At 28.8% G+C, this 15,847-nt stretch overlaps 1 protein-coding gene across 1 annotated transcript; it reads left to right on the forward strand.

The window, feature by feature from the left end:
* The first annotated feature begins 2,142 nt into the window (after positions 1 to 2,142).
* LOC107441069 (uncharacterized) lies at positions 2,143 to 11,339 on the forward strand. The gene is made up of 4 exons (XM_043051342.2): positions 2,143 to 2,276; positions 7,438 to 7,609; positions 9,060 to 9,165; positions 11,128 to 11,339. Exons 1-4 carry the CDS (start codon positions 2,234 to 2,236, stop codon positions 11,281 to 11,283), a joined length of 477 nt encoding a protein of 158 aa, XP_042907276.1. The 5' UTR covers positions 2,143 to 2,233; the 3' UTR covers positions 11,284 to 11,339.
* Positions 11,340 to 15,847: the final 4,508 nt, after the last annotated feature.

The following is a 15,847-nucleotide window of genomic DNA, read 5'->3' on the forward strand; positions in this document are numbered from 1 at the left end:
TGGGATATGGTTGGTCGGCGTCTCACTCGTGATCCGCGTCCTGCAGTTTCCAAAGACGAACTTTGGTTGCGCATACAAGCGATATGGAATTCTCTTCCTCAAGCAGATATTCAACATCTGTTTGACTCCATGCCACGTCGTATAGCAGCACTTATTGCAGCGCGTGGTGGCTGCACCAAATACTGATTTCGGACGCTTAATTTGTTTCTTTTGTTTTGAAAATTTCATCATTTATTTGTATCAGTACAAGTCGTTTCTGCATTAAATTTCATTTGATTCTGATGATTCTTTCATGGTGTTGCATTTTCTACAAACAGCAGTTTATGTGTGTGTGTGTGTGTGTGTGTATGTATTTTCAAAATGTGGAGAAAACATGCAAAAAATTACAGAACAATGAAAATAGAGAAAAAGAAAAATAATAATAATAAAAAAATTCGGAAAGAAAAAAAATATTCGAGAAAAAAGGAAAAAAAAATTAATAAAAATCCGGAAAATAAGAGAACGTAACAAGATTTCCAGATTACAAAATATGAAAAGAGAAGCGCAAATTGAGATAAAAACGTAAATACAGGAGTTTTGTTTTATAGTGCGCTCTTACTGCAGTATTGAAGTACGTTTGATTTGTTAGTTACCAAGGATGGGCCCGAAAATGAATGCGCTCTAAGTAATATTATACTGGATAATTTAAAGAAGTTGACAGTTAATAATTCTAGAATACATATATACATATATGAATTTAAAGATTTGCAAAATTATGTAAACGAAACATAAAGGTTTTTTATCGCAGTCTTTTCACACTGTGCCACTTTATAAATTGAAATAAGCAAAATATTCCTTCTTTTTCATCTAAATAAGGAATAGTTTCGTACACTTAAAATTCAAAATGTCAAGTATATTTAAGGAAGTTAAAATTTCCACCCTCATGTCCAGTTTTTGTGAGGAGTGTGAAGTGCGAGAAAAAACAGACTCTGAATAAGCTGTCATCCAATGATTGGATTTTTTACGTCCTGGAGTCAATCTTATTGGTTCGAAGAGGTGACCTTAAATATTCTAAATAATTAGTGCAGACGATATTTTAAATTCAGAAATCAGACCTCAAAACACATTTTCTCCGAATTTGTACTATTTTATTTGTACTAATGTATTTGTACTAAGTATTTCTTATTCCTCCACTCAAGTTCAAATACATTTTTTTGAACTTTTATCGGATGGCACTTGATGTTAATAAAATTTTTCAAATATTAATTCATTAATAAATAAGGATGAGCGAAAAAACGTAATGGAATTTTCTGATGGGTGAAGCGTTAGTCATTTTTTAAAATTCTACTATCAGCTATTCAGTTTTTCACATATTTTTAAAAATATCATCTGTGATCATTTCTAACTCATAGTTTTATTTGAACAAAGAAATAGTTTATTGGGCACATTTAACTATTTAATATTCGCACTGTCTGATAAATTCAATAAAGAACATGACGTGGTCCACGTCACCAAATTTAAACTTTTATAGTTGTCTGGATACCACTCGCCTATTGTTGTTGTTGCAATTCCTACTATTAGTTCACACTCTCCCTATTATCTTGTTCAAATTTTTAATCGTTCGTAAAATACTTTTTATTCATCCACTCAAGTTCAATTACATTCTTTTTTAAGCTTGTAGTAAACGGCGCTTGATGTTAATGCAGTTTTTTTCAAATATTAAATTCATTATATAAATTTAATTAATTAACTTCAGTTTTATACGGGAGAAAAAAATTGTAATTTTATAAAAAGTAACTAAAATGAAAAATTTTCTTTGTCGATCAAAGTAGAAATTGACTTTAAAAATGTATTTATCATATTACTTGTTACAGTGTGTGCAAAACTTATAAATCCATTATTATCCAGTTTTAACAGTTTATGATTTCAAGCGGGAAGTTTTCTGACAGGAATTTAGGTACTCTGCTGATTGAACTTTTGAAACAAACATTTACGTCTCTCTCTCTCTTAACTAATCTCCTTTTTTTTTAGAAAAAAATTATACAAAACAGTTTACAAAATTTATTGCTTAAAAAAGAAGGATGCTCATTTGTTTTCAAAAAGATAAGCTTAAATCTTTTTCACGGATATGCGTGAAGTTTACTATCCATAAATAAGCTATTTTTGAGATAAACTTTTCAACATACGTCCTTGCAAAAGAGTTGTATTTAAGATTGCTTTGCACACTGTCGCAGTTACAATTGAGTGAGCAATCATGAAATATCAACTGATCTTCGCTGTTTTTGCCCTTTTCGCTGGTAAGTAATAACATATTAACTATTATTGTTAGAGCAGTGGTTACCAACTGGCGGCCTACCAAGGCTTTTTTTTTTGTGGCTCGTGAACTAAAATACATAAGTTGTCATTTTTTCTGTTGATCATTTTCGTAAAAAATCTATATGGGGTTAAAATACTTTTCTTTCGTTTAAGAAAATCTAATTTCTTCCTTTCGGTGAAATTTAACATACCAACGATGCAAAAAAATTTCTTTCTCAGGTTTTGCACCCAAGAAAATATTTATTCAAACACAAAAATAATGGTGTATGTTGCACTTTTTTTCTGTTTTTTTTTTTGTATTTTGTGAATATAGCATGTGCGTATCAGAAATTTTCTCGAAGAAATTATCCCATTTAACTTTTTGAAACTACTCATTTTGGACGAAATCATTAACATTTGTAAGTTTTAAAACGCATGAAAGAGGGAATGAATATCATGTTTTATTTAAATTTCTTGAATTGAATATCGCATGAGCGAAAAATTTTTTTTATTTCAGTGGCTCGATAATTTTTTTTTCTGCTATAATTCCTAATAAGTAGAAAAAAATGTTAATTTATCACAGAATTAAATTTAAAAGAAAAAAAAAATTCTTGTCACTATGCTTCTGATTAAGAGAAGATTCTAAATGATACGTAACAAGCAATATTTGTAATACTTGTTATTTTGCTTTTTGATATTAAAAAAAACTCTTATAAAAATCTGACAGTAATATTTAATGTTCCTACAAATATAAAAGAGTCCTATATAAAAATCTTATAAAGTTCCGGCCCGCCATTTGACTGGTGTTTTTTATTGCGGCCCCCGGCCACATGTAAGTTGGAAACCCCTATGTTAGAGTATACATTTCAAATTTTACGAAGAATAACTTATAAGATTATAGTGATAAGATTTTCACGTACCAAATTCTGTACTAGCCTTAATGGCTTGAGGGCCTAATCTTAAATATACTAATTAATTCATTTAATCCATACTATTATGTTAGTTATCAATTTTTGACTACGAAATCGGACCCAACGGAATTCGATTACGAAATCAGACACAAGAACGTACTTTCTCTGGAGAAACATGAACTTTTTTTCAACAATTTCTCAACCTCAAAAGGAAGAAGGGAGGTTGCCTTATTCTGAAAAATAGGGTCCAATTTGTTCTATCAGGAGAGTGGTTAAAAGCTTTGTTAATTTGTACCTTAATATTAATTTTACATTATGCGTATTTCACCCTATCTAGAAAGCTTTTTAAATAAATAAAAAAAATTCACTCAGTTATAAACACGCTTATTCAAAAATTACTGCATGCGAAAAAATATATTTTCAGAACTTATTATTTTTCATTATTTTATTTAATAGCTAACTGTATACCCACTTTGTGCGGGTTGAAGAAAAATCGATTAATGAACATTTACTGCGAAATCATCATGCTAAAAACTGAAAGGCGTGTACCGACACAATTAAAGATCATGGTGAAAGAACCAGGAAAGTCACATTTTGGGGGTATTTAGGAATAAACGAAAATAACATAAACATCAGTATGGGTATGATGAAGGCAACATAATTGTTTTTGCCCTCCTTTTAATCTTAACATAAATAAACCACATTAGGTTTTAGTATGCTTGCATGATTTTTATTTTTAAATGAGGCAGTGGTAAATAAAACAAGATAAAGAATCATTAGTCAAACCTTCTAATTAAATCGGTAATAAAATACTTCTAAGACCACTTTTTTTCTGCTTACCCTGATTATAGCCTCTCTGAAAATGTCACTTGACTGGTTTTTTTACTAAGACCTTCCATTAATTAAACCGAAATAATTTCAATTTTTTTTTCATTTATTATTATTTGTTTCCTTTTCCTGTAGTTTCACTTTAATAAATTAAGCAAAATACGTTTTTGTACTGCATCCCTTCAGAATAGAGATTAACCGTATTTAGCGCCACTTGCGGTGTTGATATTGCTCCCGGCCAACTCATAATAGTCAAATTCTTACCGCTATCAAATAATTTTCTCCGATACATTTCTTTTAAAGGGGTCGTAAGACACTTATTTCCACAGTATTGGTATTAAAACTGCTTAATATTGGTGCAGTGTTAACAATCTCCAAACATATAATTGTTGCACTTTTTACCTATACTAGAAGATTTGGCACTCATAGCCCTTCAACATTCGAGTTTTGTACGAAATACATTTATCAGTGGCAGCGAACCTTGATAAGTTTTTTGGAGCATAAACATTTCTGTATTTGATCTTTAATTTATTGTCTAAAATATTTATAAGTAGTGGTGGAAAAAGAGTTGTTTTAATTCATTAAAATACACTATCTTTGCTACCACTGAAAGAATATTTTTTGAAACTACGAAAAACCGTTTGTAGAATTCGTATTAAAATCCACCTATTACTACAAGACTAGTAGTACATATTGCAGTTTTCCCACAGTTGGCCAGCATCCAAGGTTTCGTGACCGAAATTAGTATTTCGATAAAATTTGTTTCAAAATTTGTGGTTTTTTACTTAGGGGTTTTTATGTGCAGGTTAATTGAATTCATAGTTGAAATTTTGAAATACACTAAAAATACCAACAAAAAAAAATGGCGGCTGAAATATGGCGAGCAAAAATAAAAATAATTAATATAGTACGCTTAAATAATTAAATATAGCAATGAAAATATAATAATTTTCGTAATTTTATATTTAAAATGAAAAGCAAATTATACTTCCGAAGTAATATTACAAAATAACGAGAATTGCAAAATAGCGCGAAAACATGAAAAGAAAACAAAATTTTTGTTTTTCGGTATATTTGGTCTACCTTTGCAATACGGGAAAAATGGGACAGGTTTTATCGAAAGAAGAAACATCAAAGAGGACAACAAAAAAAAGTTTAGCTAATTGACTCGTGGAACTTTTTGGAAAATCATTCAAATATTGTAAAATGTCAAATGATAAGGTATAAACTAAAAGTTTGTCAAGAGTATTTACTAATCCAGCAAATTGAAAAATTGTACTATAATTTCAGACTAATTACTCTGATAAAAATGTAACAGTAAGGTGAAATTCCTACATATACAATTTCTGAAATAAAAATTTAAAAATTACATAAAAAATTTTTTTTAACATATTTTTCATTACATTGTACTATTGTCAGTCCCAAAAGTAAATTATAATGTTTGGAGTGATTATGAATGCTTAATTTGGGCTATATTAAGACTTCCTACACACATTTTATGTGTAAACTTAATTTTTGACTTTAGGCTAAAGATCATGGTCTTCTGGCCCATAGTGCGACGAGAAAAAAAATAAATGAGGGGTAGCTTGGATTCGTTGTAGATTTTTCAAGAATGCTTAAATTTTGCTTTCATTTGAAAATCACTAAAATATTTCCAAGATATTCTTGCATTCATGCATTTTCCCTTTAAATTAAAAACTTATTGGTAGCTTAAGACATCTAGATTTATCTCACTTCTGCTACCACTCGAAAAACTTTTTCAAACCTTGGGAACTCTGATATTACAAATAATCAGTGGACGGAAAACTAAATTATTTTGTAGTTTACTAAACTACTTTGTTTCAAACGTAATTAACTACTTTATTTTAAATGTTTTGACTACAAACTACTTTAGTAACCACTTCACTTTAAGGAAGCGAACTTTGTTTTTGCTAATTCTTACCATTCTTAAAATGTATAATTGCTATTAAAAATTCAACAATGAGTTTAAAACCAATTATATTTTATCATAGACTATCACTTTTCGAAATCATACTGTACAAAATCTTTCTGTAAAATGATTTTAATAATAATAAATACCTATGCAATGGTCGGCAAATCTGCATTATTTTAGGAGTTTACTACAACTATTTTGTAACTGTTTGTTAAACGTAGCTGATTCTTTTTTTTTTTAAATGTAGGAACTACAAACCGCTTTGGAATTTAGTAATTACTGCACTATTTTAAGGAGACGAACTTTTCTGAAGAACTTAATTAAGATTTATGTTCAAAATGGAAATTGACTTACATTAAATATAAAGGAATAATTAAGAATTATTTATTCGTGCTTACATAAACCAGTTTGTTTCTCCAAAGCATATATTTTTTTTCGAATTTGTTCATTTAACATGAAACTTTTTATGCCTTTTTCGACAACGAATATTTAATTTAAGAAAGTCGTGACTATCAAATACTTGCAATTATTTAACGCTTTTTTATTTCCTCTGAGAAATTAAGTACATCAAAATTACTTCCTATGATATAACATCAATGTTCCCTGTATGTGAAAATGTTACGGAAGTGATTAATTATCCATTTCTCGTAACTCTCAGCTGCAGCCATTGCGGACTCGCGAAGATTTGTACGCATCAAATTCGAAACATTAGTTGCATTGGTGCCGTGTTGTGAGATTTAGATCGGAATTTTCAAACAACCAGTCCAGTTTTTTGAACAATACTCATGTAAATGGTGTTACTGTTGGATGAGATATTGACATTGAGTTGGGATAGCAACATTGTACCCCTTTAGGGTTGCTAAATAAGTGGTTTTAATTATCAAAAGACTCAGTTATATATCAAGCCACTTGTGGGTACTAAATATGTTGCACAATTTACTTTTTTCTCATAATAAATTTGAAGATAATGCGTATGCTACAGTGAAAGACCGAAATCAAGAGAATGTCTATCATCCCCGATGAATGTCAACAGTCACTTTGGTGAATGTCTAAATGGTAAATATATGTTATATCCGATTTGATATTAATTTATTCGCTGATACTATTATATTTATTCGATATTTTAATGTCGGCAGAGGATAGATTAGTAGAAACATCAGTGTTCGGAATTTCGGCTCAATGCATATTAGGCAGAGGCACTTGCCCTTAAAAAACATTAATGCTGGGCATACCGGGCAAATGTATACCAGGCTGAATCTTAAAACAACATCAGTATAGGGTATATATGCAGTGGCACTTAACTAGACCTAGTATATATTTCGGACATTTACCGAAGCGACTAAGTGATTGTCAGCATTCACCGGTGGAATTTAACAACCACCAATTTCAGTCTTTCACAGTAACAAGTGTATACATAATGTTTACATCTCTTTTTTTTAAGTGTTCAGCTAAAAGAATAAATGTTTATAAATGTCTTTAAATATTTATCAGGTGGGGCTCAATGCTCTAGGATTAGGAGAGCATTTGGAGGTTTTGCTGGATTTGGGGCTGCACCAGCAGCGATAGCTGCTCCTTCTGCACCAGTGGCTGTTCCTTCCAATCCTGCTGCACCTGCGGCTGCTCCAATGGCTGCTTTTGCAGCTGATCCCGGTGCATCCGTAACGTAAGCTGTTAAAATATTTTAATTTTTTTAAATAATAATTATTGATAATATTTTACACTAGGTAGGTATCTTATTTGCGCCGCACTAGAATTGCAAAATGGGCTAATGGCGACGGTCTGGGAAACAGTCCAATGGGCTCAGAGCGATGGACCCTGAGGATGATCCGAAGGCATGCCATAGCAATTTTGATCCTCTGCTGAGGGAATGGATCCTTTGCTTTGGTGGCCCGACGACCTTCGCGCGAAGTCGAGCACTTTACGGTAGAACAGTTTAACGAGGACCGATACCGAGCAACCTCAGTCCCTACGCAGACTGATCAAAGTGGTCCCCCACCCGCTTACTGACTGCAGCCAGTGATGCTTGATTTCGGAGTTCTACTGGGAACCGTGTCTTTACGATCAGTCCACTGCAGGACTAACTTAAACTTATATAATAATAACTATATACTTACTAACCTAATTAATCAAAACTTAAATTTCTAAAAACATGACGATGAAGTACACAGTTTTAAAAACATAACACAATTGAGTGACCAAAAGCTAAATAAAGTAACCATCCCAAAAATTAAAGTAAAAAATTCTTTTGTTGAAACCAGTTATCTATTAAATGAGTGCCCAATTTTAAAACCTCTGGAAAATTAGTTATTTTTATCTGCTGTTGACGCAGAACTAAACAAACACAGGTTTGTACCTCTCGCATAAAGAAATAAACAGCGTCTTATGTAAACTTATGTGCTCTTATGTAAACTTATATTTCAACAAAAATCTTGTCAACAATACTAAGAGGTGTTTCAAATAATCGATTTTCAACTTATCTCTGCGGTCAGTTATGTTTTTTATTGTTTTCAGTTCCTTCCTTCTCAATAACGGTTTGACAGTACTTTTGTATTCCCTTCACTATTTTGTGAACTCTATATTCTTTTAATTATTATTTCTTGTTTTAAATTTGAAATGCTTTCAAAAAATAAATTTTATGAGCTGTATCACGAAACACCCGTGTAAGAAAGTATTCTTAAGGTTTTAAACGTTCATAAAATTTGTTAAATTAAGATACTTTTTGCACTAATTTTTGTTACGATAAAAAGTACTATTTTTATAATCAATTTCTGTATTTTGAAAATATACTATATTTTTTCATATACTTTTGTGATGATAAAGATACTGCCATATATTTTTTATTGATTTTTGTTATGATAAAAAACACTGTATTTTTTTTAATTAATTTTTGTGACAGTAAAAATAATTATAATTTTTTTATAAATTTTTATAGTGCAAAAAAATTTTTTGGATGGTATATATATAAAAAACATTAGTATTTTCTTTTACTTAAATACCTTATATTAAAATTTATCTAATATTAAAAATTACTGCATTTTAATTAATATGATAAAAATAGTGCTTAATATTTTGTGGTGTATTAATTGTTATGATAAAATATTTTTGTGTTTCAGAACCCCGAAAACTGCTGGTTTAAATCTGGCTCTGGGTTTCATGGTGGATGAATTGGATAAACAACAATCCCTTGGTGGTCCCGTCAACCCCGGTGGTCTCCAAAAGGTATCTCGAAAATAGAAATGAAATTTTTTAAATATTTTTTATGAAAAATATTATGAATAGTTTTCAGTGATTACCATTCTTATAGATGTATGCATATATAATATAGTATACATACTATAGAATAATCTATGTATGCATAATATGGAATGCCTCATACGCGTCTTTCTACAATAAATCATAAGCTTAAAGTAGATTTCTCTTATTAATTTAAAGACGTAGAAATCGTTCTCTCACAAAGATCCATAAAAAGTCAAAGATGCCAATTAAAAGATTATTTTCTGAAATTAATGGGTGATAATTCTTAGAAAAATTCTCATTAAGAAAATATAGCCCTATATTCAAGAAAGCGTCATTACTGGAACACATCAAAACCCCTAAATTGTCCCGTTTGGGCTATATATTGTCTTACATTAAATATAAAGGAATAATTAAGAATTATTTATTCACGTTTAGAAGAGCGAGTTTGTTTTTCCAAAACACTTTTTTTGAATTTGTTCATTGAGCCTTTTTCAACAGCGAATATTCACCTTAAGAAATGCGAAATTATCAAATAATTGCAACTTTTTACGTATTTAATGCCCTTTTATTTCCTCTAAAATGAAGTACNTATTATTCAATGGTATGTTTTCAGCCTTGAATTCCAAAAATAGAATATCTCTACGCTTACTCTTTAACAAAGACATTTTATGAAACCAAGAAAGTTTTAATTCTTTTATTAATACAAAAGTATTTATTATTTTTGTATTACATATATATATATATATGCAGGGTGATTCTAAAAAGATGGGCAAAATTTTAGGAAGTGATAGTACACATCCAAGCAAACAATTTTCATCAGAGAATGCATAGTCGAAAACAAAACGCAAAACCGCTAGAGGGCATCAAAGTTTATGTTCTTATATGAGGTAAAAACACACAGAGAACTATGAAGTTAAGTTATAAAAGTAAATTTGATGGCATGTGATTACAATAAGTGTTAAAAAACAGTGGCGGGCAGCGACTATGCACGCAGTACAACGGCGAAGAAAAGATAGGCGAACATTCTATACCAGGCATATCACGAACTTTCCCTGCAGTGGCCGAAGGCTTGGCGACAAGTTCTTCTGCAGATTCAATGGGAGTCTCATACATAAGACGTTTGCATCAAACAACTTTCCAAACGCGTCAGCACCTTTGCGTTTTGTTTTCGACCATGCATTGTTTGATAAAAATTGTTTGCTTGGGTGTGTACTATCACTTCCTAAAATTTTGCCCATCTTTTTAGAATCACTTTGCATATATATATATGACGTTGTTGCCGAGTGGAAGGATAAAAACAGGTCTTAGGTAAGGAAGGAAGGAGGGGGTAATTTATTTATTAATTATCAGACAGAGAGCGATTATCTAAGTGGACACGAAATCGTTGCGCTCCTTAATAGAAGCTAGGAAAAATCTTGCAAAGTAAGTCCGTAAAATGTTTCATTTTGAGGAATAAGGGAAAACTTAGTAATTGTAATTGGTTTATCAAGTAGGTCGCGTGATTCCCACAGAAAAATATCTTACTTTTAACTAATGCATATTTGAACAAAAAATAGATTATTAGACAGGATGTGAATTTATAAGTATGAGAAAGCGTATTGTTTTGAATAATAAATTAAGAAAACGATAGAGGATTTACCCGAAAGGAATAACATAAAAAGATTAATGAAAACTCTTTATTTTATATATATATACATATAAAGATCTTGAAAAACTTGATTCGACATCAACACTTGTTACAGTGTTACTGTCAATGCAAAGTTTACAGAAATTAAAAAAGAAAATTAATTCACAAACAAAATGCTTTTAATAAGAAAAATTAATATTGATTAGAAAATGACTAAATGATAGAAAAAAAGCAATTATAAGTAATGACCAAGGACAAGCTTTATAAATATAAGGTATTAAAAATTCAACAAAAGTCTAAACTTAATTGTCTTTCAGGCTTGCATTGTAGCATCAAAAATCAAGATGTTGGGAGGTGAAGTTGATAAACCGACCCAAGATAAACTGGATTCCTTAGTGGCTGATTATGCAGTACAGGCTGTTGATCCAGCTGCATTTTCCGCTTTTGCTGCTCCACCCGCTGGCTTCCTCTGATCAAGTCATTTGAGTGTCATGTATTTGTTTCTTAAGACAATAAATAGAAATAAATATCTTGTGTGCAAATTATTTCAGTCTGGCACGCATCTTTACGCTACCCCAATGACTACTAGATTAGTTCCGTTTGTTATATGTAACATTATTATTTCATAAAATATTTGAAAATAGAAATAACTTCCAGATGCTGTCATAATATTGAAATTGATTTCATAAACTATTTGAAAATAGAAATAATTTCCAGATGACGTCACAATATTGAAACTGATTTCATAAACTGTTTTAAAAATGGAAATAATTTACAGATGACGTCATAATATGTAAATTGATTTCATAAGCTATTTTACTATAGAAATAATTTCCAGATGAAGCCATAATATTGATTTTGATTTCATAAACTATTTTGAAATAGAAATAATTTCGAAATGACGTCATTGTATTTATTATTGAAATTGATTTTGCAAACTATTTTAAAATAGGAATGATTTCCAGGTGAAGTCGCAATATTGAAATTGATTTCTTAACTATTTCAAAATAGAGCCCCTGAATTAGACTTATCATTTATTTTGTAGCAAAAGCTTTTCCTCCTATAATGAAGAGCTACAAGATTTAGCTACTCATCGCTACAAACGACGCTAACCTCAACTATAGGACAATCAGAAAAGAAAAGCGTGCATCAATTAACATTGTTTTTGGGAAACTTTTTTTATGCTTTTACAAATTCACTGCAAATTTTATGACAGATTTAAAGTTTTAAACAAGAAACTGTGCATGTGCTATATACCAATTACATAAAAAAAATTTATAAATGATTTTAAAGTAAATTTGGTACTAAATTTAATCTCGGTTAGATCTGGGTTTCTTTAATTTCTTTTCAGATTTTTTTTAACAAAATTAAAATGGATAAAAACATGTTTTGACCTGAAATATTTTTAAGTATGTCTTTATAATCAAAATAATTAAATTTTTTCATGCAATATTTAAAATGTATATGTCTACAATCATGAGAAGCAATACATTTTGTTTCAAAATCAAGAATTTGATTTAAAATTAGTTTTTTCAATTGAGACATCGAATTTTCTTTAAAACATAAAAGGACTAGACGAAATAAGATTTTTTGCCATTATTAATACATAAATAGAATTAATTGAATAAATATAAGCTAGAGTTTTATGATGAGGGTATGATAAAGGGAATGAGGGTTCATGATAAATTTTTAAATAATTTATTAGTACATAAATAAGGAATACAANTATATATATTAGAACCACAGTAAAACTACCTTCAGACATGATGAAATTTTTCACGGTGTTTTCTAGCATCCATCAGTAGTACCAGGTGAGTAAATGACAGTCATGAGCATGATATTTTTTCAAATTGAAATTAGCTTTTGTAGTTTTGAAATTAGTTTTTTTCCCATATGAAAATTTTAATACCAAGTTAGTTTGATTTTAATACCAAGTTGAAGGATAGGTGTCAAAATTTCAAAAAACATATGCATATGCTTACAAATATTTATAAAGTATTTCAAATTTTCGAGGACACTTTAATAATTTTTTATTATATTTTGGTTTAAATGAGAACTTTTCTATTAATATCAAGTCGAAGGATAGGTGTCGAAATTTCTAAAAACATATGCATATGCTAAAAAATATTTATGAAACATTTTAAATTTTCTCGGTCACTTTAATAATTTTGAATGATTTTTTGGTTTAAATGAGAACTTTGATATAAAAGTCGAAGGGTAGAATTAAAAATTTTTAAAAACATATGCATATGCTACAAGAATATTTATAAAGCATTTTAAATTTTCTCGGGCACTTTAATATTATTTAATGATTTTTTGGTTTAAATGAGAGCCTTGATATGAATACCAAATCGTGGGATAAGTATCAGAATTTCTAAAAATATATACATATGCTAAAAAATATTTATAATGCATTTTAAATTTTCTCTGGCACTTTAATAATTTTTTGGTTTAAATGAGAGCTTTGATTTTAATACCAACTAGAAGGATAGGTGCAAAATTTCAAAAAGCAGAAACCCATGCTAAAAAATATTTATAAGAAATTTTAAATTTTCGAGGACACAATAATATTTTTTTTATAATTTTTTGGTTTAAAGGACAAATTTTCTATTAATATCAAGTCGAAGGATAGGTGTCGAAATATCTAAAAATATATACATATGCTAAAAAATATTTATAAAAAATTTTACATTTTCGAAGACATTTTAATAATTTTTTATAATTTTGTGGTTTAAATGAGAACTTTTCTATTAATATCAAGTCGAAGGATAGGTGTCGAAATTTCAAAAAACATATATATATATGCTAAAAAATATTTATAAAAAATCTACATTTTCGAGAACACTTTAATAATTTTTTATAATTTTTTGGTTAAAATGAGAACTTTGATATAAAAGTCGAAGGGTAGGATTAAAAATCTTTGCAAACATATGCATATGCTTCAGAAATATTTATAAAGCATTTTAAATTTTCTCGGGCACTTTATTAATATTTAATGATTTTTTGGTTTAAATGAGAGCCTTGATATGAATACCAAATCGTGCGATAAGTATCAGATAAAAATATTTATAAAAAAATATTTATAAAAATATTTATAAAAAATTTTTACATTTTCGAGGAAATTTTAATTTTTTTATAATTCTGTGGTTTAAATGAGAAATTTTCTTTTAATATCAAGTCGAAAGATAGGTGTCGAAATTTCAAAAAACATATACATATGCTAAAAAATATTTATAAAACTTTTTACTTTTTCGAGGACACTTTAATAATTTTTTATAGTTTTTTGATTTAAGTGTGAACTTTTCTATTAATATTAAGTCGTAGGATAGGTGTCGAAATTTCTAAAAACATATGCATATACTAAAAACTATTTATAATCATTTTTAATTTTCAAGGATACTTTAATAATTTTTGGTTTAAATAAGAACTTTGATATTAAAATCAAGTCGAAGGATAGGTGTCAAAATTTCTAAAAATATATACATATGCTAAAAAATATTTATAAAACATTTATATTTTCGAGGATACCTTAATAATTTTTTATAAATTTTTGGTTGAAATGAGAACTTTTCTATTACCATCAAGTCGAAAGATAGGTGACAAAATTTCTAAAAACATATGCATATTCTAAAAAATATTTATAAGACATTTTTAATTTTCAAGGATACTTTAATAATTTTTGGTTTAAATGAGAACTTTGATATTAAAATCAAGTCGAAGCATAGGTGTCAAAATTTCTAAAAACATATGCATACACTAAAAAATATTTATAAAAAATTTTACATTTTCGAGAACACTTTAATAATTTTTTATAATTTTTTGGTTTAAATGAGAGCTTTTCCTTTAATATCAAATCGAAGGATAGATGTCGAAATTTCTAAAAACGTATACATATACTAAAAAATATTTACAAAAAATTTTAAATTTTCACGAATTCTTTAATAATTTTTAATATTTTTCTTTAAATGACAGCTTTGATATTAATACCAAGTCAAAGGATAGGTATAAATTTTTCTAAAAACATATACATATGCAAAAAAATATTTATAAAACTTTTTAAATTTTCGCAGACACTTGAATAATTTTCAATATTTTTTTTTTTGGTTTAAAAGAGAACTTTGATATAATTACCTTGTCAAAGGATAGATGTCAAAATTTCTAAAATCATATGCATATGCTAAAAAAATATTTATAAAACATTTTAAATTATTACTTTTATTTTGTCCCTGTCACGATATAGTTAATATACCTGTCGCTAGAATCGATTATAATGCATATATGATATGAGGTAATATGCATTGCTCTTTTTCTGTTTTCATATTTTTTTAAAAGCTGCGTTTGAGTGAGGCATTTTGCGTACACTTTTATTATTTTTGGTTCAATTGAAGTATCAATTACTAAGTCATAGTTCGGTATCTTAATCAAGCGTCTGTACCAAATACTCAATTGCAGTAATAGCTTTAGCTACCAATTTTTTTTCCATGTGAAGAAAGGTAAAGGTAGCATGCTTCATTGAAACAGAACAGAATTTATTTTTGGTTTCAGAACCTGAAACCGAAAATATAAAAAAGGAAACTTGAATTTTTAATGAAAGTAAATGTAAAATTAAACTTGAATTACTTGCATTCAAAAGTTAGCTTGAAAAAAGTAAACTTGAATTTTTAATAACGAAATGCAATCAAAATCATTTTTCAGACGCTTAGAGTGCTTTGCTTTGTATTGCCAATTTCAGGCTCATATTATTATTCTCATTCATTTTCCTACTGCATTCATTTTTATGTTTATAATAAGCTTTTATTTATTCATCCGTTTTTTTTCCTTACATGGAGGTGGTTACAAACTTTTTATAATTCATATTTTCAAAATATAAGTCCAGGCAACATCTGCTAATGCCTTTTAAATTTAAAAAAAAAGAGTATATAGTACATAACGGGCAATGGTCTTTAAACAGGAAAAACGTTGACTTCGGGAATACCGAACAGGAGAGCCGTGATGGCTCAGGAGATAGAGCGTTCGCCTTACAATGGTTCGAATCCC

The sequence above is a fragment of the Parasteatoda tepidariorum genome, chromosome 7, assembly GCF_043381705.1.
Source record: "Parasteatoda tepidariorum isolate YZ-2023 chromosome 7, CAS_Ptep_4.0, whole genome shotgun sequence".
In the NCBI taxonomy this organism is placed as follows: domain Eukaryota; kingdom Metazoa; phylum Arthropoda; class Arachnida; order Araneae; family Theridiidae; genus Parasteatoda; species Parasteatoda tepidariorum.